The sequence below is a fragment of the Peromyscus californicus genome, unplaced genomic scaffold, assembly GCF_007827085.1.
Source record: "Peromyscus californicus insignis strain IS unplaced genomic scaffold, ASM782708v3 Scaffold_19__1_contigs__length_69161282, whole genome shotgun sequence".
In the NCBI taxonomy this organism is placed as follows: Eukaryota; Metazoa; Chordata; class Mammalia; order Rodentia; family Cricetidae; genus Peromyscus; species Peromyscus californicus.
In genome coordinates, this window is record NW_026294491.1 from 13,311,558 (window position 1) to 13,337,896 (window position 26,339).

Consider the following 26,339-nt stretch of genomic DNA (forward strand, 5'->3'; position numbering starts at 1 on the left):
ACCCACTTATCATTACAGGACAGAAAGCCCAACAGAGGCATAAATTTATCACGACAGATTAAAATATAAAAAATAAACATGAAATTATATTCTATACAACTATTTACTACATAGAAATCATCAGCCACCCTGAGATGAGCACTGAGACTTTTGGGGGCACTATGTCAATTATCTGGTGCTGTTGGGTCATTCTTAACCTTAAGTCTGACTGTTGTCAGTGTCTTCAAATCTCTAAATAAACTGTTAAGGACATAATTGAACTTTTTAGATCAGTGACTGGTAGTGCTTCTTCACTCATGTGCACACCTTGCCATTTCCACGGCACTAAGGCTAACCATGAACTAAGCACATTTGCCACCATTTCCTTCAAGATGGACATCTCCAAACATGACCATTTTACCAAAGTGGAGTGAAGATCTGAAATGTGGCTCCACTAGAATCATATCTTACCTGAGGATTAGCAATGTTTTAAAGACAAAGTAAAATAATCAGTGGTTAATTCTGATGCCACCACTTTGCCCAACTTCCAGTCACCTGGTGTTAACTTATGATTGAAAATGCCTAATGTTCGCATAGGCCCGTAGTTATGTGCTACCTGTGGTGGTGACACCAGTGAGTCAAACTCTATGATTTAATGTAGTCACTATATTTGTTTTTTTGTTAGTAGAGCAGATATTTTCAAAGGATAGATATGAGATATAAACAAACATATGGAGCCATGTAGCTATGTGTTTGACCTCAGAATTGTGGAGAACAAGACTACTGAGAGAAAAGGAAGAGAAAGATTCTCTGTACTAAAGGCTGCTAGATGAGTTCAATATCAATGGATTTGTTGGGAAATTGATAACAACATCAAATACTTTCAGGACTAACGTGCATGTATGCATTAAATCAGAACCACTCTTCCATGCTTATGTAAACACGTTAGCTCTCAGTCATCTGATGTCTCCTCCATCAACTTCTTACTGCTTCTTGAAATTATCACTCATGTTCATCTGTGAAGTTTGGATGTGTTTATCCTATGTGTAGTATAAAGTTTCTAAATGCACAGCTCATATCTTCAGTCTTAACTGTTCAGGGCTCTACTCAGCATACTGCTTCTCCTACCTCTCTATCGTTCTCCATTGTCTTGCTGTCCTTTCGATTTTCTCCCCTGGTTATCCACCCCTAGGACATGTGTGGATGCTCTGCACTAATTTTTTTCTTGATACATCCCAACACAATTTCTATGCTTCTTGCAACAATACCAGGATATATGCATCTTAAAAAGAGGTCTAAATAAGTGACTTAACAAATGGGTGTGCACCTGACATACTGACAGTTATGTAGTGTGCATTTATTCAGGTTGTTTGTAACAAGAAAAAGAGAATGCAAGCAAGCAATCTTCTTCATACGTGTTCTATTGTAGCCAAGTTGATGAGAAGTTAAAGGTAGGAATGTGGATGCGTGGATAACTTGATTTTGATTGGCAACCCACTCAACTACATAAATATTTATAGGTAAAATCACTGTTGTGCATTTCCACACATTTTCAAAAGCAAATAAAGGAGGAGAAAAGCACTGGGAAACCAAGAAACCAGCTACCAAAATGTCTTAAGTAGTGAAAAATAGTTCAGTGATAATCACCTTATTACTGGAGAATGAGGACCAAATCTTCCATAAAATATAGAAAAATACAGAATTCAGAAGGCAGAAACAGACTAACTAAAACAAACCAAGCAAACAAAACAAAATACCCACCATCTCCATCTCCAAAATAAATAAACCAAAAACAAAGAAAACAAGATGCCCATCATCTCTACTTTCCAAAATAAATAAATAAATAAAACTTATCTCTGATAATTGGTGGCAAGTAGTTCTGACAGATTTTAAAAAAGTGTGTTGCCACATCAATTGGTAATCCAATACCAAATGTTCAGCCCTGAGAACATATATACAAGCAACATCATACAGATTAAATAGGTTGTGATTAGGAATATATACATACATGCATGTAACAACAGTTAATGGAAAACAGGGTCCAAGAACTTGAGAGAGGAAGGGGGCATATGGAAGGGTTTAGAGTGGGAAGAGAAAGGGAGAAATGATGTGATTATGTTATAATTTCAAAAATACAATAAAAGAGTCTGTTGGATATAATATATTGGTATATTTCCATAGTCTATTCAATAAGCCCATTTGTAAAGCTGAAAGTACTTCAGCAATGCATTGGATAACAATATCTAAAACCATTTTTATTACTGAAAGCATTGTGATTAGGAGATTTCTTTTTTTTTTGCTATAAAGAGAAAATGTTTGCTTGAACTATACCTCCTGAAATAATGTAAAAGAAACACAGATTTCTAAAGTACCTATAGATTGAACACAGCCACTACTTTAGTATTGCTTGATCCACATGCAAAGAGTACATGTGGTTGAAATAATACAGCCATTCCATGGAGAGCTTTTTGGTGTATAAACATTTTCTTAATTGATATGGGAGGCCCTTTGAGATTAAAGCATTTCAAAATGTTGTGCAATTATTGGTTTCCTTGAGTGGTTGCTAAGAACCTACACACCATTGGTTTTCTACATTCTATTCAAAGGTGAGAATTTTGACCACTTTCGGATTCTTTGTGTCCTTAAAGGAAAATTCACAGCTCCATGGTTGGAACACCCAAATCACTAATCCACCATCTGATCACAAGCAACATGGGTGTGCTTGAAATGCTTATGTGTGAAGGTAACTTGGAAGAGAAAGGACATGGGGTGGGGGCAAAAAAGTGTAATTTAAAGCCTCATGAAAGTTAATGTAAGGATAGGTAACCCTGGAAATCTGTGCCTAGGATGGTTCTTGGAAAGACCGGGTGCTGCATTTTAAAGCCAGCAACTTAACTGTGATGCATCCTCCACCCACTGTTCCAAAATGAGTGCCATCAGCACCCACTCACTAGGAACTGCAAAGGCTAAATACATCAAACCTAAGCAGTGTAGTGGACAGTCAAGGAGGAAGAGGAATCCCTGAGTCCCTTTCCCATGACAATGCAGCCCTAAACATGCTCCTTTCTCCACATGTGACAGCTCTGATTTTCCTGTCATTTAAATTGACATCTTCTACTCATGATTCCCTAATGAGTTTCAAAACCAGCACCAGGGGCATTGAGATGCATAGGTGCATATTTTGCAAGGAATCAATCATTTATTAGGCTGACTTATTCATGTGGAGAATATCCTCCTTTAGTGAAAAACTATGATAGAATGCACTTTCCTACAGGTTACAAGTGAGCAACCCCCTCTCTTATTTTGTAGGGTAGTACCTGGGCCATTCTTGTTGCCACTGGTTTGATAGTCCTACAGTTTATGCAAATGAAAGTATTACTCTCTCTAGCCATTGCCTCCATGGCCTATGACTTAAAAAAGTGCATTTATAAAAAGTCACTCCCTGCAATAGCTTCACTTAGAAGTAGTGTGTTAGATGATTCAATTTGGTATAATCCAGGCATATTTCTACAGTGCACAGAGTTAACATAAATGTTAGAATGAAGAAGCATGCACATAACAAAACCCGATGATTCTTTCCTTAAATATGAGGGACACCTCTACACAATCAACCTTCTCATCATCTTTAATAATCATAATAATACTGAATCATGAAATTTAAAATGCAATTAAAGCCGTCACTAGCATCTCTAGTTATTTCTCTCTATAACAAAACACTTCAGCTCAGCGGTCATTTTTTGTATTTTGGCTGCTTTGTGGATGTCTTCCTTTCCTAGTACTGTGGTCACCCTGTTATTTCCTAAAATCCTGCTGTTTATTTGAACATACAGCCAAAACTGACTACATGATTAACATGAGAAAATATGGAGCTTGATGAAATTCTAATAAAAGAGAGACCATTTAAGGAGATAAGTAACAACTTTTTTATTAATACTCAGAAACCTTCCTCTTCTCTTGTCACTTTAGTGACACACCCAGACAGATGTCACCACTGACCTTTTGGAAACCGTCCTCTAGCACAAATGAAACAAGTGGAATGTGTTGCCCTGCATGCAGCCTCCTCATGATGGACACGGCCAAATGGTTTCCCATGACAACGGCTGTCACACAATAGTAATCATAGGAGCAGTTAAATATATGGGGGAGTCTGACATGATAATACCTTTATAATTCACAGGAAAATGATTCCTTCATCACTGTGAACTACTTTCACTGTAAACAAAATAATTCAGTGACTTGATGATGAGTCGGATAAGAAATAGAGCAATGTTGATGGATGAGTTTAAGATCATGCTTTTAATGTTATGTAGCATCTACCAAATCACTAACATTACACAAAGACTCATTTTTTTTTCTGCAGCTAGAAATGTCAGGACCACTACAACATTATAGAATAAAATACTCTTCTGAGTTACCCAAATGTTAGAATTACCATGTTACACCAAAGGGCAGTGGTTTGACATTGACATGGATGACCCTATTAACTTGCAAGAATATTATAATGTCATATCTATTTCAATACATTGTAAGATGGCACAATCATTGTCAATTAGCCACAAGAATCTTTTTGCCCTTGTTTTTTGAGACATTCTCTCACTATGTAGCCCTGGATAGGCTGAAACTTGCTAAGTACCTAAGGCTAGCCTTGAACTTGCAAAGACTCACCTGCCTATGCTTCAGGAGTGGTGGGATTAGAAGGATGTGAGACCACCCCTAACTAGCCAAAATTTTAGTTTCTTCTACCATTACAATTGCTTTGCCTCTAAGTGAATAATCTGTTGTAGAAAACTCTAGTTTCTGTTCATTTAAAATTGTCTTTTACTTATTCCAATTTCAGTGGTAGTGAGTCTTTGATCAAGAATTATCCTGGAATCTTGTATAAATACACTCAGAGAGACAATTAACTTTCTCTGGCTGACAATAATTTTGCAGAGCAATGTGGCAAATACACTTGCCGAGTTAGCACAACCCACGCTTAACTACAACAGAACAACCCTTCAAATTGCACATATAGTAAATACATATTCTGCTTTTATCCCCAACAGAGCTTTATATGTTTTTCAACAACTTATGATCTAAGTCATTTATCTTATTTAAATGTGGAATGTACATAAGTATCACAGATACTTCATTAGAAATTATTTGAAATAAATGCATTATTATAGAAATTTGATGGTGGGAGGGAAGGAGAGGAAGGAGAAAGGAGAGGAAGAGGAATAAAAAAAACCCCCAGAAAATTGTATCTATCACTCTTTGATATTAGTGGTCTATCTTTAACTCATTGAAAGGGCCATGACTCAGCCGGGGCTCAGGTGAGAACCTCAGTGTTTACACAGGTCTCTCTGAAATATTTGCAAACATCTTTCCATCTACTCGATCCTGGAAAAGCAGGATACACAAGAGTCTATTACTACCATTTAAAACAGGCAGAAGAGGAGAAGTTCACACAGCGTTTAATATTAGGACTGGAAGTACCTGGCTTAGTGGGAAGTTTTAGGAGTTTCCTAGATGATGAATGCCATGTCTTGAGCTGTTTCCTGAGATTCTCACAGCAAAGAGAATCGTGCATATTATAGTACCTGGCAGAGATGCTTTTGATCTCGACAGCTTTATAAATTTCATGTAAAAGGAAAAAAACGCAAAACATTTACTGTAGGTTGGTGTTTACACTGTGTGTTGATGCCTACACAGCCTTGGCAGCACTCTGAGGACTTGGCAGTTTTTGTAAAATATGTCAAGAAAGAAGCACAACAACCTCACGCTGCACCAAACAGCACGGCTAAACTCCCTCCTACACCAGTGCAGTCTTGGCAATCTCTTTCTGCGCTCTTTACAAAGACAGGGCTCAGTCACATTCAAGGAGGCAGGCACCAGTGCTGTGGCATGATCTGCAAGCACTGTAGAGTCACATGCTAACACAATTTCCGTTAATTAAAGTAACTCTTTTATTTCAGCTCAGTTTTAAGCACAAGGAATTGGTTAAAAGTAAGGAAGGGACACACATAGACATTCTGGCATGCTCACTGGCTTTATGCTTCCACTTAAAAAGTCAAACTTGTGCATGAAAGAAATATAGGTTTGTTCTGAATAGAAATAGTTAAACCTAAGAAAATTATATATCTACCTATAAAAAAGTCTTTTCCTATTATAGCACTTCAATACATTTTTCTCCTTTGTATATAATTATAATTTAGTTCCAACTTATTCAAGCTGGTCATAATTACTCACTCCATATGTTTTCATTGTAGATGGATGGAATTAATTTTTAAATAACCAGAATACATTTTCATAATTACCTAATATTTTAAAAATAGTGTTTGTTCTTCACATTTTTTTTAAATGGAGGCTAGCAACAGTTCAGATACGCTGACTACTTACAAAGACCATGGATAAAATTAGAACCTTACAGCGATTTTTCAGATAAATAAAAGGGGTCGCCATCAAAAATAACTCCACAATGAACTGCAGGTTGTTGGTATAATTTTACATCGTTTTATTGCTTGTTCATGTTCTCAAAGTAAGTCTAAGTATAATTACGGGGGGGGGAAGCAATTTTTCAATGAGCCACTTGACACAATCCATTTCCTTAAAGTGTAATCCCAGAGGAAAACTCCCTTATGACAGGAAGTACACTAGCAACAACCCAGGAAAGCCACGTAGATGAACAATGGAGAACATGCTCCTAACACTCTCACACAGGATGCCCCCAAACTTTACCATCTCCATATGACCCAACAAAGGAGGGGATTTTATGACTATTTTAATGTTCAAACATGTGAAGAGTGATAGTTCCAGAACAAAATCACATACATTTTTGATTTGGAGAAAGTATATATATATATTTTTATACACCTCAGCATGGTTAGCCATTATTTCTAATGACTGCAGACAGGATGAATGGAGTGATTGTTCAGGCTTCTTCCCTGCTGGCAGCTTTAGCTGTGTGCTCTCTTTCAACTCTACACAGACTCCCTGCTATCCATGCTCAACCACTGTGTCTCCCCAATTTCAAACCTTCATCTTTACTGATTCCAGTCAGGACTCACAGTATGATGCCTTCTTTGGAGGAACCCACTGTACTTCAGTTAGATGATTCTATGTGTGACGCTCAGTTCTTCCTAATTGCAGAAGCATCCCAGCACATACATGATTCATGCTTGGGCTAACTCTGATCAGTTACTACGCATACAGGACTAAAGACTTATATTGACTCCAAGAGTCCTTTGTGACATAATCCAAATGAAGCATTTCTAGAAGTGATATATTTGAAAGCTTTGGACAGAAAATTAAAGATGAATCATTTATGGGTTTTGATTAAAAAAAACTTTTATGTGGAGTCTCTGATCATATCAAACCAAATGCTAAAATAAAAAGAAATTCTTCTTATTCTAAAAAGTACTGATAAACACAGAACCCACTCACCATTCCGACTCTCTTCATCAATGGCCACGATGGTAGCTGGTGGGCCTCCCCTAGCCAGTTTGCAATCTAGAGAAAAGATAATCAAAGACTATAATTAACAAGTGCAAGAGCACTTACTCAAGGTTAAATTCACCAAGATACACACTGATATTTAAAAATTACAATCAAATTAACATACAACATTTCAAGGGTTTTGCTATGAAAAGAAAACATTTTCCAATGCCCACACAGATTCTATGGCACTGTAGCCAAACACTGCTCAAACCTTACTGTGAAACCAGAGAAGATGGCTGGGAAGCGGTCCTTCCGGACAGAGATAATGGAATGGCAATTGAATGCAGAGAAATACCATAGAGCGATGATTAACAGGATAAATGATGAGAAAGCTCCACAACAGAAACAAACATAATTGAAAATTAATTGTGATAAAGGGTATAATTAAAGAGAATGAATAGAATTTTAATAATGCTCTAAAAACAATAAAGGGAAAATGGACAAGCCAGGGATGCCATGAGGTGCTGGGGATTATTTTAGTTACCTTACCCTCATATTGCCAGTCTGGAGTCAAATTACAGAATCACCAATGGGAGCAGATCAGAAAACAGAAGAAAGAAAGGAAGAAAGGATACATGTATATATTTAGCGAGAGATTTATAGATACGTAAAATTCATTATACAATAATAGATGAATTACCTAATGATCCCTGGAAAAGGAACGCATCAGATTTTATAACACTAATATAGTATTAACATCAAAATTAGATAATGTATATCAACCATTAGCATAGAACTATTTAGCAGTGACAATAAAATAAAGTATACAGTTTTTTAAAAATATAAATAGCTTATAAAGAGTTTTTATCCTTACATTGGAATCTTCGGAGTAATGTCTGTCAATCATAAGTGATGATGAATTCACATTTTAAACCCTTGCCTTATTGAGTATTACTCAATAATGGCTCTAAAAATAGCATTTTAACATCTACAAGTTAAATGTGAAGGCTAAGCTTACAAGCTGCCACACGTACATTTCAGAAGCAGAAGACACTTTTGGAGAAACAAATAGGCTGATATGTGTACATATGTGTATTTATGCCACACTTATATGCATGCTGGAAAGTAACTTGATATACATGGCTAACACATGTGTGCCCTCTAGAAGGTGATTTCAAGGTTTGCTGATAAAAAAAAAAAATGTTTCCTGTCTTTTACGCATGTCAGCACAGGCCACGCCATCTTTGGAAGCATAGTTCTGTGAGGTAAGTTTTCATTTTCTCCTTTGAGGTGACAAGGTTGTGAGTATTTTTATCTCCTCTTTGTCAATGTTCATGAGTACCTTTCAGAGTTCACATGTACGGTAACGCTCTCCCCTTCTCTCCTCTTTTTGGCCCTCCCCACAGCTTAGCTTTCTGTCTGTCCCATCTGCTCTTACACAGCTTTTATTACCAGCCTCCCAGAGGCCCCGCTCCTGGGTTTATCTGTTCATTTCATGAGATACATTTGCGTGCGATCCAGAACACAGTTCAAAGAATGACATTTTTCTCCCCCAAAACATATTATGTGCTTTGTTTGAAGTAAGAGAAACGCTGAATAACCGTTGAAGATTTTCCTTCTCTGTCCCAGCTATGGCATGAATCTGGGTTAAATGGGTCCCTAAGTGTTCCTGTTTCAGCAATTTGATGCTTTGTATTCAGGTTGTGAGTCTAGCCTTCAATGCTGGAGACATTTCTCCAGCCCCAGTTTAGTCTTTGTATAGCAGGGACAGGAAGTGGTGTATTTATGGAAATGTGGCCCAGGGACACTGGGAGAATCACCCTCAGAAGGAATTAATCTTGCTCTCCTAGAACCTGATTGGTTCCCACAAGACAGAGGTGATCTGGAATGATGAGCCTGGCCCCACCCCATCTCCCCTTGTCCCTAGGTGGTCTCTTTCCTGTCTCCTGCTCTCCTGCCATTGATGTGTCTTTAATGAAGACTGGCAGATGGGCTGGCAAATCCTCATGTGTCATCCTCCTAAATCCTGTGTAAAAGGAAATTATAAAGAATTTCCCCATCCTAATGATTTTTGTATGGCAATACCACTGTGTATTTCATGGGAACAAAGATATTTGGTAGAAAGAGTTGGGACCAGAGGAACAATAACATCTAAACACAGGTAGAGTTCAATGCTGTGTTTGTGGAGTCAATTTTTTTTTTTTTGTGGAGTTTATTTTTTCCTAATACTAATGACAGAAATAGCTGAACTAATACAGTGACAACTAATTTGTGGAGAGGGATAGATGGACAATGAGAAGGCAGAAGTGGTTGAAGCGTAGAAGAATAGGAATCCCAGTTGATCCTAGGAGTAGAGGATTTTAGATTGTACTTGTCTTTTCAGGTGCATGGGATACAGCCTGTATTCTTAAGGACTGCTACCTTCACCCATGTATAGAAAGGGCCTAGAGCCATGGCAGATACAGAGAATAGACAAAACAATCACATTCCAGAATGACTACTGGTAGAGGAGAAAAAGGTACTTAATAAGTTTTTGAGCAGGCAGGATGAAGGAAAAGGGAGAAATTAATATACGTGAATGCTAAATTTCAGCAGTTGGTTACTACTAAGGATCGACCTTACCGCTAGCAAGATGGCTGAGCTGGGAAAGGCACGTGCTGCCAAGCCTAGAGAGAAACCTGATATCTATACCCGTGACATGTGGTTAAAAAAAAAAGGGCCAACTCCCACAAGTTGTCCCCTGACATCCCCATATATGTGCCGACACCCATGTGTCTATACATAAACACAAACAAGCAAGTCAAAGTAAACAAAAATGCAATAAAACATTTTAAGTAAAGGATAGGTCTTACACTGCTAAACCAAAAAACAAAATAAAATAGAAAGAAGAAAGGAGAAAGAGAGAGAGAGAGAGAGAGAGAGAGAGAGAGAGAGAGAGAGAGAGAGAGAGAGAGACAGACAGACAGACAGACAGACAGACTCATACTCAGTCCTGTTTGGCCCACAGTAACAGGTTCAAGGACCATTTCCTAGACATACTGGAACATATCTATTAAATGTTTTAATCTTCTGGGAAGTCTATTTTCCCTTTTTCCTGCCCAGCTTTATTCTTCTTTAGGAGTTTGACAGAGTATGTTTTCTTGTAGGAATCATCTATGTTGCATTCCATTGAATTCATTTCCCTTTGGCAAAGTATTGATTAACCTTACATCTACCAAAGCTTCCTTCAGGCCATGCCTGTGCCCAAGAAGAACTGGTTCTGAGAAAATACTGTTGGATTTCTATGGACAGTGGCCTACCCACCTACAATCTCCTATCTAGTATGCTTTCAATAGAACTGTCCAGACTTATTCTTTTCACTGTCCCCTTAGTAGTAGAAAAAGTCACAAAGTAAGAGTTTAACTCAACAACTTCTCAGTTAGATCCTTTATAGGGCTCCCATTTTCCACCAGTAAGCATCACCATGCCCAGCTGATACTTCAGGATTGGCCCAAACCTATTACCTATTGCCTATTTTCTTTATTACTTTTAAACTCAGAACACTAATGTGTTTGACAGACACATAATCTATTAATAACACTATTCAAAGCAGCTCAAGTGTTTGTTTTGAAATGATGTATTCATGAAAGTATAATTAGCTCTGAAATGCAAGAAAATATTTTTTTTTTTTTTTTTTCACGTTTTGAAACAGTGAATTTAATGATTGATGTCATGTATACAGTATCCAGCTTTCCATCAAAACATGACTTCATTGTAGAACATGTGGCCCATGCTCCCATAACTTAGTTTTCAAAGGTTTGTGTTCTAGGCTTTTAGGAGGACACCACATTTTTTTTTTCCCCTTTTCTATTTTAATAAAAAGGAAAAAAAAGAAAAAGGTTATAACTAACAAAAGAAAAACTATATACAAAAGTACAATGACTATATACAATATATACAAGTAATAAATGTCTAAACAATGTCTAGTCCATTTGTATTTGACAAATTCAGAGAAAATAATTTCATTATCTATCCTATTTTGTTAAGTCCAAAATGTATCTAATTCACTTTCTATCCTAATTAATCTTCAACTATAACTAACTAACCTTCAACTATAACTAACTAATCTTCAACTCCCTCAGAGACCCAAGAAGGAAATAATATTAGCTAACAAAAATAAAAACAGAAAGTGCATGCAAGCAACTTCCAAAAAAGTTAACTTTCATTGTGGCAAAAGTTAGCCACTGGACAACAAAGTATCCTTGAATCAACTGCTGACAAAATGGACAGACAGGACATGAAACAAAGGACTACTGATTCTTGCCAAAACGAGTGTGGTTATGGCTTTATCAAAAGGCATCTTCTGAGGCCAGGACAATATGGCACCATCCCTGAAGTGGCCTTCGCAATTTGGAAAAGGTACAGTGCCCTTTTCTTCGAAGGCAGCTGAATAGGCAGTGGGCCGATGGCTTCTGATGTGCAATGGAACAGCAGCTGAAACAGTTATTCTTGAAGAGTAACTAAGCTCACGCCTCGCAATAGTAAACTGGCATTTGACAGAGGGATGTGGAGAAGAACGGGATGTTAAGATGAAGCCATATATACACAGCCAAGAATGGACAGCTGAATTAAAAAATCAACAACAATTTCCAGAATTTAAAATCCTGAATCATGACATGACACTAGTGGAATTCAGGTGTTTCTGGTACATGGACTGCTCTCACCCAATGTGAGGTTGAACTGTCGACCTTGTGTACATCCTACTTCACAAATGAGTCTGTCAGATATGCTAAGCCTATAGGCTGAAGATGATGCCCCAACACTGTGGAGAAACCTCAGGTGACTGTCCAGGCAGATGGCTGTTTCTGTCAACTCGCAAGAAAATATTTTTAATAACAAGTTTATTTAGAATTGTCTTGAGAAGAAAGTAATTTGGATAGACTAGGCAAGGACTGATGGAGTGTAAAATATCCTGTTTGAAATCAAAGGGAATGCTAGGAAGCAATTCCGACTTTCCTGTTCTTTATGGCCTGTGAAGAACCTACCTGCCATGAGAAGAGTGACTCAGATGTTGGTGAGGAGACCTGGTAAATGGACTTCTCCTATCTGTTTAATTTACTCTTCACTGTCTTGGTTAAACCACATATTGGTTTTCCATGCTGAACATTTTCAACCTATTAGGGCCTTACCTATTTCCAACATCTAATTTGTTGCTAAATGTGAGATGTGAATGTCAATACCTGAATCAAGGTGGCTTATTCTACAGCTATGTCATCATGCTAAATGTATGCCATGCATCCTTCAATGATCTTACACAACTGTTTGGGTTGAGAATCAGAAGGAAGTCTTAGAATGACAGTGGTGATATGTCTGAGATTTGACTCCCAAGACATTCTGCTTGGATTGCAGCCTGAGGACCATTCCGAGTTAGCTACTAACTGAAATCCAGAAGAGGAGGCAGCCTGGAAAGACCATTCAGTTCTAAAACTTTCCTTTCATGTCAAACACTGTTGTTTCAATAAAATTCAGAGTTAATCACTTTTGTCATGTTCCAACATGACAAATGTCATCTGATTGACAATGACTGGTACATTGTTCTTCCTACCAGCTTTCTGGGAGTTTCATTGCCCAGATGATGTCTGCACTTAGAATTTCAAAACAGAATTCCAAAATAAAAAATCAGTGGTTACTTAGCCCTAGGCCAAGCATGGTCTCTTTCAGTCACACTGGCAAAGTAAATGTCAATAATTTGTGCCAACTCCTGATTGAAGTCAACTATGCCCCTCCCACTTCCTGTGTTTTCCCCCAGGGATCCGCTAGCAAGTCTGAATTTAATTCATGGAAGACATCTTTTCATATATGATGATTTCTATCTCCAGACTTATCAGAGGATTCTTAGCTCCTTTCTCTTCAAGGTTCTCCCAAGTTTTCTTCCTACAGGAAAACATGTTACAACATTTTATGCTAACTTTCTGTCTTTAACATGATTGTCTTTGTATAATAAAAATATTCTTTTAAAAATGGTTAATACATATTACACCCATTTCCTATTCCCCAAGACTCAGGAATTTTGATGGAAAAGGGGCAGAAAGACTGTAAGAGCCAGAAGTGGTCAATAACTGAGGAAATCGTGATTTACATACACAACAGGGAAGTCACACTTATGAGCTCACAGTAGTTGTGACAGAATACCCAAGCAATGTGCAATCCCCAATCCTAGCCTCGATGGGGTAGGGGGTGGCCATGAAATCCCACCCCTAGCTAAGGAGCTGAAGGGAGAGAAAGAGTCCATTTCCTTGATGATGTGACCCTCGTAAGTCAACCACCTGTCAGGAGAGGCCCCACTCCCAAGACCATTTGGGCAACATAAACTGTACTCCACAGGAAAAGAAAACCAAATAAAAGAAGAAGAAGAAATGTCAAAGTTGGGTGTAAAGGGAGAGGAAAGTGGAGAGGGTGGTGATGGGAAGTGTTGAGGGAGGTGGGATAAATATGTTCAAAATACATTATATAAAATTCTTAAAGAATTGATAAAACATTGTTGAAAATGACTAATCATTTTATTTTAGGTCAGCACTAAGTATTTCATGGCCTAGAACCCAATACATAACAATTTTTTTCTTTTGGTTTTTTTGAGACAGGGTTTCTCTGTGTAGTTTTGGTGCCTGTCCTGGATCTCGCTCTGTAGCCCAGGCTGGCCTTGAACTCACAGAGATCTGCCTGGCTCTGCCTCCTGAGTGCAGGGATTAAAGGCATGTGGCACCACTGCCTGGACTACATAACATTTTTTTAGAGAAAAAAAAAATCAAAATACGTTAAACGGCCCACCGGCTGCTGCAGCATACATCCTTCCCCCACTTTCAAACTCAATTAGTGTGTGTTCTAACCGTAGGAGGAATCCAGTGCTTTCTTTTCCTTAGTACTTTCTCTTTCATCCAGAGCTACCCTCGAGACCTGCTGATGTTGCATGAGTTTTCATCCATTTTTATTTTTTGTGGCCAATCTGTCCATCACTTACATCTTCTACTGATGTCAACATATGCCTAACCTTGACAGAAAACCTCTTCTGGCCCCTGCCTTGATAGGAGTCCCTGATGCACACTCTTAAAATTCCCTGCATCATCACAGCAATTTGAGATGATCTGAATCCCGGTGACAGAAAAACCTCATAAAATCCTAGACCTTCTATATAATCCTATGGTGTGTCTTACAGATAAGACCATATTATAAATTAACATGCCCCTTTTCCTTTTAATCTTTAAAATGGCCTAAAGTACAAGAAACTGGCAAAGGGTAGAAATTCATTAGTTGTCTAAAGACAGGTCTGTTGCTATCTCTATAACAAGAGAGTTTCCATTTCTCTAAAAAAGAGAGAAAATGCTTACTTGCTACCAATTATTCATTGTTTCCACTGGAGCTTCCTACACTGCCTATCCAGTTGCCTGGACTTAAGTGATATTATGGAGTAAGGTACTCTGTTAGCAGTGGGGAGGTGTTTTAATGTGCATCATGATTTTGTTAAATTGCACCTTAAACATATACTGTATATTGACTCCTGCTACCAAGACTTTGTGAAACCTGGATGATGGCACACCCCTGTAACTCTAGACAAACTGAGAGTTCCAGTCTGGGATTATAGATTTTTGTCACTTTATACCTTACATACAGTCACTTCCTTATCAGTAGCATATAATTATTTGAATTATTTTAGGTACACCAAAGTTTTTAATATATTATAATTATTTGACACAGCCAGTATCCCCTATTTCTGTATTTAATGAGGCAAACCCACGTAATTTATCTGGTAATCAAGAGAGGTTTGTTTCTGGGATAACTTACAGCCAATGGGGATTGGTTACAGGATCCAGGAGACATGAGGTACCATCCAGCGGAGAACTCAGGTTTGGTCTCCCATACAGATTCCAGGACCACAAGGTATCCAGAAGGGGCCAAGCACATATGTAAATGGAGTCTTAAGGGGCTCCCTCTCCACCATGCCCCAGGGGCAGGTCAGCCCCAGGGGCAGGTCTTAGGCAGGTGTGACAGTTACCTGCCATCACTCTAAGGGCAGTGTTTCTAGGTCAAAGCTGGAAAAGCTACCCACTACAATCCCTTCAACATTATTGCTTCTCAATTTAATGACTCATTAAAAAAAATCCACTGAGTCTTCCTAGAGCAAAAAAGTAAAACAAGCAAGCAAACAAACAAAAAACCAAAACAGAAGTTTAAGTGTCTAGGAGGGGCAGAGTATGTGTTTGTGTGTTGGAGGGGGGGCACATTATGAAAAGCAGTTACACACTTTATATCCAAGATGTTCCTGAAACTAATTTGTTATTTTCTTGTCTAATTATTCTTAATGAGGCTATGTAAAAATTCTCAACCATGATTCTATTACTCAAAGCTACTGCACCAACTCCAGTATTTAAGATCACAGTCTTCAAGAAGGGAGGTCCTCAGGCTTTGTTTAGAACTACTTTACTTCTTTAAATAGAAATATTTGCCATAAGCTAATTATGCATATGCCTAAACTTTCATTAAAAAAGCAAACTATTGACTAAAAGAAGAAAAAAGATAATCCTTTAATTACTGATAACCCCAAGCAGGTATTCATTTTAATTTAACATCTGTTTTACAGGTGTGAAATATTTCAAGAACTTAATCTGCCAGATTTACTTGTTAGTGTGTTGACATATTTTCTTTTTTACTTAAATGAAAAATATGGATTTATTTTTATTTCTAGAACCTTGGAAGAATATGTTAATATTTAACATTGTACTTACTATCTTTCATTTATACATAAGCAAGGAAATTATTGGAGGGAGAGGAAAAATGCATTTCATATGACTAGAATATAAACTTTGATTATATACAGGTAGCTGAAGTTAAGCCATGTTTTTTATTATGTTATTTAATAGTTTATTTTTATTAATTAAAGACATTTTTACAGGCATATAGTCCATACTGACCACTCTTACCTCCCATATCCCTACCATCCCTGTCCATCTAGCTGACACAAATCTCTCTCACATTCAAATCTATTCATTTTGCTTTTGTGACCCACCAAGATTATCAGGGCTAGTGTTTATTAGGGTTAGGGTTTATATTGCTGTGATGAAACACCATGACCAAAAAGCAACTTGAGGAGGGAAGGGTTTATTCAGCTTACACATACTACTGTTCATCATCAAAGGAAGTTAGGACAGGAACTCAGAGAGGACAGAAACCTGGTGGCAGGAGCTGAGGCAGAGACCATGGAAGAGTATTTCTTGCTGGCTTGCTCCACAGGCTTGTTCAGCCTGCTTTCTTATAGAACCCAGGACCACCATCCCACAGTGGGCTGAGCCCTCCCACATCAATTGGTAATTAAGAAAGTGGCATACAGGGTTGCCTAGAGCCCCATCTTTTGGAGGCACTTTCTTAATGGAGATTCCCTCTTCTCAGATGAATTTAGCCTGTGTCAAGTTGACATAAAATCATCCAGCACAGCTACCTGTGTGATAAGGGCTTAGAACCACTCTTGGCAGTCCAGTGGGCTCAGCAATTTGTAGAAAATGAAAGATAGTGATTATTCCTTGCAGGAAGTCTGTCAAAAGCCCACAGTTCAAAGGTGAAGGGTAGGGCTCCGTGAGCCCCTCCCACTTCTTTGACTGAATGAAGGTAGGGCTGGTCTTGTGTGGGCTCAGTGCGGGTAACTACAGTTGTTAATTAACTGTTGCAGTGGTTGTGGGGTCTGGCAGTTTGCAGTCCTTCACCTTACCTTCATGCTCTGACATACTTGTCTCCCTTCTTTTCTACGATGTTCCCTGAGTCTCAGAGGGGGTGATAATAATGTTTTGTTTAGGGCCAGACAAGTGTTGCTCATTCTCTGCATCTTGGGCAGCTTTGAGTCTCTTCGATCTTTATGCTACAGATAATTAACTTTGAGGTTTAGTATCAAAAAGAAAACAGACAGGACCTGGGGCAGAAAGCTGAGAAACAAGAAAAACTGGAAACGTGGTAAAATATCAATGAACACAGGACTGTTCACTGTTTCCCTATTCATTTCATTTTGTTTTCTCAGGGCTTCCCTGGACGCAGTAGCCAGTAATTACCTGCTTAGGGTCAGTAAGCCAGAAAGTCATTGCTGACAAGTCTGAACACGGAATTGAAAGCCCCAAATAAATCTATCTTCTCTTCAGAGGATACCAGAGGGGCAAAATGCTATGTATGTCACCAGTGTAAGCCTGACATTATGCCATTCAATGAACCATTTCTTCCTGCGTCATAACCACCTCAAAAAACAAAATAAAAGTCAATTCCAATCAGAGATCTAACGTGATCTATTCTGAGCAGAGAGAAAATTCTTGCTGGCAAGTGTGTTCTGTCCTTGGGTTGAAGCATGCATATGTACAACAAGAACTGAAATAAGCCCTCATGTAGAGTGATGATATTTTCAAGTGTCTCTTTCTAATATTCAACATATAAAGAAGAAAGTTCTTCTCCTGCAAGCACCTCCACTCACAAGCTCCTCTTTAAACATGAACCTTATAAATGACTAGGACTTTTTATGACTGCTTATGGGACCTTGTGGGGTAAGATTCTGTGCTTCATTTCATTACATTTATGTGTCTCACATTTTACATACTGAGTAAACCCAATGAACACTGTATTAAAATTGTGCTCCCCCTGGCCTATAAGCTGCGTGGTATTTCTCCATGTCACCCTCCATTCGTAGTACTATGAAGCAAACATCCCCCCTATGATTAGAAAAGACAGCCACCATACAAAGACTGAGAATGGACCTTTCTGGAATATCTAAAGCATCAGGAAGCAACAGTGAAGGCCTCTTCACAGTGTTTCACTTTCCTGTGGTGCTGGCCTTGGCAAAGACCAAAAAATGGACCTCCTCAGAATGTCCGAAGTATTAGCAATATGAATGTGGACCTCTTCAGACTGCCTCATTTTCTTGTGCTGCTAGACTTGGTATCCTCTTGATTTATTTTCCCCATAAAGTTTTGTAATGTTTCCATGGTTAGTTGGGTATCTTTTGGAAAATAGCAATTGCCATAATCAAAAGACTGAATCAATTGGGACAGGAGTTCAATATCATGTCCTTGAACTCAAATATCTGCCCTGTCTTGATGTTAAGAAAAAGCTAAAAATAAATTAGAAAACATGGGGGAAAGTAAGGAATGTGTGGATGAAGGGAGGGCAAGAAAGCACATCTCCAATCTGAGTTCCATGATGGAGAGTAACAATGATCAGAGCACACAGAAGAACTCCAAAGCTTATAGTCTGGACCAATGTCTCTGCCTACTAGAACAGCTTTGTTGTCTTCTGGCAAGCTACACTAATTAATGACAATAGTATTGACCTTAACTTATCATATACTATGTAATATATGCATATGCTTTAAATAACAGAAAAGTGTAAGACTTATTTTAGAACTCTTTATATTTACATAGCTCATAATAAAAACAAATACCATAAAACAACAATGCCATTCTTTAAACTTGTCAAGGATTTTGGTGAAGAAAGTACTAGATGTTTTTTTTTTAGAGATGTAGTAGTTTTAGTAAGAAAAGAGAAAAATGAAATAAAAGGAAGAAAGAAAGGTGTAAATCTATATAGCAAACATTTCAGGACAAAGCTTTCATCCCAAAATTTTCCTTCAGAGATCATATTGGTACAGAAATAATCCTACAAGTATTTATTGTTGTAAAATTATACTAGTAAATAATTATATAACCATGCAATTTTATTACATTACCATTATTTGAATGTTATCTGCATGTATGAGAGGTAGAGTGATTGAATATTTTTTTTGTTTCTATGTTTGTTGTTATTGGTGGTTTTACTTTCATATTTTTAAGATCTGAGTCCATAAAACTTCTGCTCTCACACAGGCTCATCTGCCATCAGGGATGATGCTGTGATCTACCAAGAAAAATACACTCCCTTGGTATTGGAAGAGGAAAAGTAGTAAGTGATCCAAAGTGAGGTTGGACAACTGGTGTTTGAACACCAATATCCAAGGTATCCTGCTGGGGTTTGTACCACTGGAGATTCCAGGAAAAAATTCACAATTGTGATCAGATATTATTCTTTTGCTTTTTCCTCTGTAATAACTATGTTTCATTTCTGATTTTTCCAAGTCACTTGTCACATCTTATGTGTTATATGTCATGTGTATCATGACACGTAGAATTGAACTAATAAATCAGCCATTACAAACATGTATTAGTGTGGTTTAAAAATGTTTGAGAGTGGCTGGAGAGAGGGTTCAACAGTTAAGAGTGTTTCCTGCTCTTGCTGATTATCAGGGTTCAGTTTCCTAGAGGTTTAGCTTGGGGTAGAGTGCTTGTCAAGCAAGAACAAGGCCCTGGGTTCAGTCTTCAACTCTGGAAAAATATTGCTATTATTATTACTAGTTATGTACTAATGCTTAGAGTCCCTAAATTATTCACACATTACATTTATTATAAGAAAACCTGCAGCAAATATTTGGGAGAGAAAGAAAGAACTTTAAGCAAGAAAATGCTTGAGTAGAGTATCAGACTCTAAAGAGATTAGCGACATATAATTAGTATATAATAAGGCATTCTACAATGTGTAATCTGGAAGGCCAGAACACAGTTAGATTTACATGCAATTAAGCAATGGGAATAGCTTCCTGCCACTATGTCACATTGAAGGTCTCCAGAATGCACCATTTGATTTGCTTCAGGAAGCATGATGGTTATGATGGTTACACAATATGACAGTCATGAATCTAGATTTCAGAACTGGACATGGCAGCGATAGAAACAAGACTGAAGAGATCCTGGGGTCAACTAGTTCTTGTTCTCTTGAGCAACTGAGCCATAGACCTTGCATCATGAAGGCTGTCATGTCACCCTCAGAAAGCTGTAGATGGGATCGACCCTCAGATCAGGGGTGAATATGTTTTGCCTATCCAGTCTACAATCTTCCCTGTACTTGAAATCAATTTTCCTTGCATTTATTGTTCAGTAGGATATTCTACCATGTACAAAGTAACCTAATAAGAGTTTTAAAAGGTTACAAAAGTGATGGAAATTTAACAAAACATTTAACATTACTTCCCTTTTCTCAAATAAAATATTATGTATAGTAAAAAAGCTTTCTTACCATCTCTGTCAATGTTCTCCTATATATGTTATTTTGTTTTTACCTGTTTTAAAAATATCAGATCTACACAAAGAAAATCTAATATATTCATAGAAGTGGTCATCAATAAAGGTACAATAAAACAAATGTATTTACACCTCATCACTGACAACAAAAAATAGACAGAAATAGCCGAGGCCCGTTATTCCATATTATGAAAAATATCCCAATGCACATCCTGGCATGTATTGTATGCAACCAGAATGATACTTTTTGTCATCCTAGTGTCAGAAATGGGTTGTGAGCACTGTGCATATTTAAATTTACTAATTTAGCAGCAAATTATTTTCTAAAATACTGATATCAATTTCATTGGTAAAGGTAATTTGCAGGTGTCTCCTAATAACAATTAGTATTGGGGTTTTGTCATTTGAAATTTGTAAATGACATTTAATACTTTTATTTTTATATTTTTCTTACCGCTTGGCAATTTTGTGTATTTAATGAACATGTTTTCTATGAAGTATTTGTTCAATTTTACATAAAGTGGCCTCTTTTGAAAATGTATCCAGACAATTAGGCGTGTGCTAGTTGTGTGTGTTGAAAAGCCTTTCACAGCCTGTGGAATGGACTACCATTTTCATTTGTGTCTTTGGATGAGATACTACTTGTTGTTAGTTTGTTATATTCACACATTATCTGTTTGGGTTTTTTTGATATATTTTTACTGTTTAGCCCAGACTAGCCTTCAACTCTTTATACTTTTTTGCCTTAGGCTCATAGGTGTTGGATTACAAACATGCTCTACTATGACTCCTTCACATAGGATTTCTTGATGTGGCATTTTTGAAAACTCTCCTGGACAAAAGGACATAGAGGCATTTCTCTATAGAAGCTTCTACCTGGCTTAAGTATTTATCTCTTTTTAGGACAAACCAATATTAGTCTTCAAAAACCATTGTTATTTATTTAATTAATTTTGTGGTGTCAGGCATGAGATCTAGAGCTTCATGAGGTCCTATGTCACTGAACTACATCAAGTAAAATAATTGTTTACAATATGACAAAAATTAGTAAATATCTAACTTCTCTGAATGTTCAAAGGAAGCAACAAACAATCACCACATTATTAGAAAATAGAAATGCATTTTTACCCAAGTAGAATCACAGCATTGATATCGCCTCAGCACTAAATAAAAGAGATGTTAACTTAGAAATTAAATGTGTCATATCAGCTCCTTTTAATATATGGATGCTCTGGGCATTATGGAATTAAATGAACATTTATGACTCAGAACAAGAAAGCAGCACATTAAAGTGAAATAAACTAATTCAATTGGAAAATGAGTTAGGAGAATAATTTAGGGGCAAATATAGTAAAATAATTATCTTTGTATAAGAAAGTATAGCCAACAAAATTCAATTTTTACTTTGACATCCTATATTTCTCTGGCTTTCTAAATGGCACAGTTTTCTCTTCTTTGAAAATATGCCTGCACTAAGCAATTTTGAAACACATCAGACCATCATTTTCACCACTGTCTTAAATTATATTTTTAAATTTTATTAACCTTGTTAGAAATCTTAATTGTTTTCAACTATACTTACTTTCAGTGGTATGCTTTTGAAGGAGAATAGTCAATAAATGTGGTTTTTTAATCTTCAAAAGGATTTTATCTTAACTATAGTTCACAAATGGATATTAGAATCTCATTCACTTTATTATCTCCAAGAATTTCTTACGTTTGTATAGTGCATTATTAAAGACAAATATAAATGTTCGTGAATTTAGTTAGACTTTGATGACAATATCATTAAATTTTCCTTTTTGGTATCATCAATTATACTGTCCATTAAATGATATCAAGATTCTTGTATGTTGTATATATTCTATATATATTCTGTATATTGATCATCAGAATTAATGCCTGTGGGGTCCTAATTGGTTTATTTAGTCATTTTATAAATTTAGAATCCTCTGAAGATTGTGATCCTTATCCCTCCTCTTTCCACTGACTGAAGATGAAAGAGTAAGAAGTAAGCCCTCCACGTGAAGCTTCTCAAGGTCAATGTCAGATCTCTATTTCTTATCTTAAATGCACTATTAACGTGGTAGTGTCATTATAGCCCAGCCACTGTGAACACAGCACCTAGGCTGGGAAGATGGCTCAGTTGGCATAGTAATTTCCATGCAAGCATGCCAAGCTGAGTTCAGATCCCCAGAACCAATGTAAAAAGACAGGCATAATCATCCACATGTGCAATATAAGACAGGTTAAAGGGAGCAAGACAGGTGGAGAACCAGGAGATTGCTAGCCAGCCTGTACACCTTGGTGAACTCTGCTTTCAGTGAGAGACCCTGTCTCAAAAACAATTAGGAGAGCAATTGAGGAAGACTCTTAGTTTTCCAAAGGTATGTGTACACAAACAGAAACATAGAGATATGCATATACCACACATATACCACACATGTACGCGCGCGTGCACACACACACACACGCACACGCACACAGATACTACAGGTCAGCTGTTTGCTATGTCACTCAGGTGAATGTTCTTGACCAATAGTTAGGGGTCAGAAAACTATCAATGGCTTAAAGCAATGTAAATGACAAATAACCTCAATAATTTTGCTTGTTTCACCATGAAAAACATATGGATAAATGTACCTGAGACAATGGTCTGTTCATCTAACAAAACAGTTCAATTATCAATAGTCTATTGCATCAGAATCTCATCAAACCTGAACTCACACAATTCCAATTAGTCCTTTGCAATGAAAGATCTGCATTTAACCTCTTGAGTTCTGATCCTAAGTCTTTGGTATGTCCCACTGAAACATAGCCAAGGTTCTGTCAAGACAATGATCTCTCTCATTACACCTTCTAATAGATATAGCTATATATCACCAACAGACTGGGAACACATCCATAAATAGCTAGCACTATTGTGTTCAACTCAAAAAATCCCTTCTCTAATGGATCTTCAACTCATTGACTTGGAGATGTTCCCATCATCTGTTGAACCCTTAGGGTGAATCTGCAGCTGCAATGGCAAGTACTGACGATGAACCTGAACTTTGAGGAGCCTCTGCCAAGCTTCCAAATGCAAATTTCACTTTGTAAACTAGGAGATGAGAAATATTCCAGAACAATGTGATCTGCTCAGATTCGAAAGGTGCAAGGTTTGATGGAAATCTGTTGTAAGTCAGTAAGTATGGTCAGGCTGTGTCCTATACTAAATGACTTCATATTATAGAATACAGTAGCCCTGAGTTACTCCATATTGTGAAACAGCAGTTTGCCTCATTTTGAGTATAAATACAGATAGAGAATAACTCTTTGTCTTCTTTACATAGGTAAACAAATATAAACCATGAGAGGTAGACTGTTAAATAAGTTACTTGTAAAAGTAAATATTACTATCTATGAACTTAACAAATTAAATCAGGAACACATGGACACATGGATGTATCAGAAACATAGCAGGAAAATGAAAACAAAACAGCAAGCCTACCCTAACAAATGATGCAACAACATCTTGGAATATAAAAGGGTGATCCTAAGGAAGAGAGGCATAGCAGCTACCTTGGTCCATTATCTAGTCATTCATCATGACCTTTATTCAGAAAAACTGCCACACCTAAACACTGCTACTTGGGTTCTGAGACTCAAATACAAGTGTAGTTTTATTGCCATTTTTTTTAGCAGAATAATAGTATTATATTTTCCCTTAAGTCCATGGCCTGCCTAGTCTCAGGTTCTTGGTCATATCAGCAGTGTCAGGTATTGGTTCTATCTCATGAAGTGGTCCCAAAATCCAATCAGAAATTGGTTGGTTACTCCAGTAACAGTTGTAGGTGGCAGAGTTTATAGCTGTGTGGCGTTGATGTTTACTTTTCTGCCCCAGTAGTATATAGACTACCATCCAGAACCATGAATGCTAAGTAAAGCTTCTAGCTGGGCACCAGCTTGATTTCTCTGCATTTGATGACATAAGTAAGTATTGTCTTCAGCAATAGCGCCTTACCATCTGGTAGTGAAAAGCAATCATCAGCCTTGGCAATAGCCTGGGATGTTTGAGAAGGTCTTCAAGACCAGTGGCTGAACAAGATGTAACCATTCCATAAAATGACTCCTAATGATATATCACTATATCCATAGATGGCCTCACTCAGCCATCATCAGAGAAGCTTCTTACAGGAGGTGTGAACTAACACAGAGAATCACAACTGGACAATGAGAGCTAGAGACTTTGGAGCATTCAGTTCTAAATAAGATGTTTTTGTTTAACCTCTTACCTCAGGGGTCACTCAGGAACCTATGCAAAAGAGATGGCAGACAGTCTGTAAGACCCAGAAGGGGTGGGTGACTTCAAAGAAACATGCATGATGCACATATGAACTCACAGAGAGTGTGACAACCTGCACAGGACTTTGCACATGTTCCTAGCATGGAGAAGAGGAGGCAGTCACAAAGGCTCACCTCTAACCAAGGAGCTATTTGCAACTGAGACCTCCCGCAAAAGGGAAAACCATTTTTCTCCAGTGGAGTCTCAATGGATATGTTAACCACACTTCACAGCATGCCCTATGCCCAGAAGGAGTTGGCCAAAACAGACTCCCTGGTTTCTTTGTTTTGTTTTATGAGATTTGTTTGTTTTGATCTGATTTTTTTTTCTGAGAGAAATAAGGAACACAAATGTGGGTGGGCAGGGAGCTGGGGAGTATATAGGGTAAGTTAGGGGAGAAGAAAACATCATCAAAATATATTGTAGGTGAAAAAAAATGAGGAAAAAAATACAAGTGGAATTTCTCCTGCCCAGGACAGACAACCTCCTGGAACTGATATTCAGAACTGTATGGCACCCATGCAGTGAGCATGGGAATTGGCAAATAACTATAAGCAAAAAGATGGTGGAAAGATTCATGAGGACCACTGGAAAATAGTTAATTGATCTGACTAAAAAAGGAAAGGAAAGTAAGAAAGATGTGATCAAGGACATTTACAATGATCAATAGGGTAATTACATGCCTGATTTCTTATTTTCTCTGTAAAGTGAATAGAACATAGTTCTCTAGATATTAAGGAATGAGGTTGATACTTTTGGTTAATTAAGATAGACTAACACAATGCTTAGTCCCTGACAAGTCCCGGGAACCCCTTCCTCAGAACCAATGTAGTGCTTTGAAGATGGTGTCTGTAGTAATCCACAGACAATAGTGTTGGGGTGGCTGTTAGTGTCAGACATTTAACATGGCTTCTCTGAGATTGCTACATGGTCTTCTAATAGCTAGGAACAGTTAAGTTGTAGAAATAGAACTGTCCATGTGAATGCGCCCTCTGGGACATTCTGATAGCCTTGATTCTGCTGTTCTTCGTCATATTATAACTAATTTGGACAGAGGCTTACCTATTGCCTCAAGTCAAACACCTAAATAGAAGACCTCCAGAAGATGTCAATAATTCATTTGGGCATTATCAGAAGAATTTTGTACATAATACAGCATATTTCTGATTGGCCCATTTGAACATCTATTGCTAAGTTGTCTTTTAAAACAAAATAAAATCAGAAGTCAAAATGTTATTGAGGATTTTAAGATCCAAGCCTGCATGGGCCCTGGCAGCCCAATAATATAAACTTGGTCATTTTTCCTTATTCATCCTTAAAAAGAGACAATAATAGTGGGAAAACAGAAAAATGAGATTTATTCAGTGAAGGCACACAGGGTAGAGAAAAATAGAGTTCCAATGAGCTCATGTTCCCTGGCTTGGAGGTCCAGGGTTAAAGAGAAGGTAAGAAGCCTTCAAAGCTAGGCAGTCATAGTCAAGAGACGGTCCTGCCCATCACTGACCCAT

General features: G+C 37.6%; 1 protein-coding gene across 11 annotated transcripts in view; it reads right to left on the bottom strand.

Annotated features, from left to right (window-relative positions):
- The window catches only part of Pcdh15 (protocadherin related 15), a 1,435,070-nt gene that overhangs the window by 535,984 nt on the left and 872,747 nt on the right, over positions 1-26,339 (bottom strand). For 10 of the 11 annotated variants that reach the window (XR_008219809.1, XR_008219808.1, XM_052744717.1 and 7 more), the window contains 2 exons: positions 7,945-7,959; positions 7,402-7,467 (listed from right to left, as the gene is read on the bottom strand). Coding sequence is in view for 9 of the 11 variants with exons in the window: in XM_052744717.1 (XP_052600677.1) it covers positions 7,402-7,467; positions 7,945-7,959 (81 nt within the window). In the remaining 2 variants the exon portion in view is untranslated. The remainder of the gene's footprint in view (positions 1-7,401; positions 7,468-7,944; positions 7,960-26,339) is intronic. The other variant, XM_052744716.1, reaches the window with a different exon arrangement.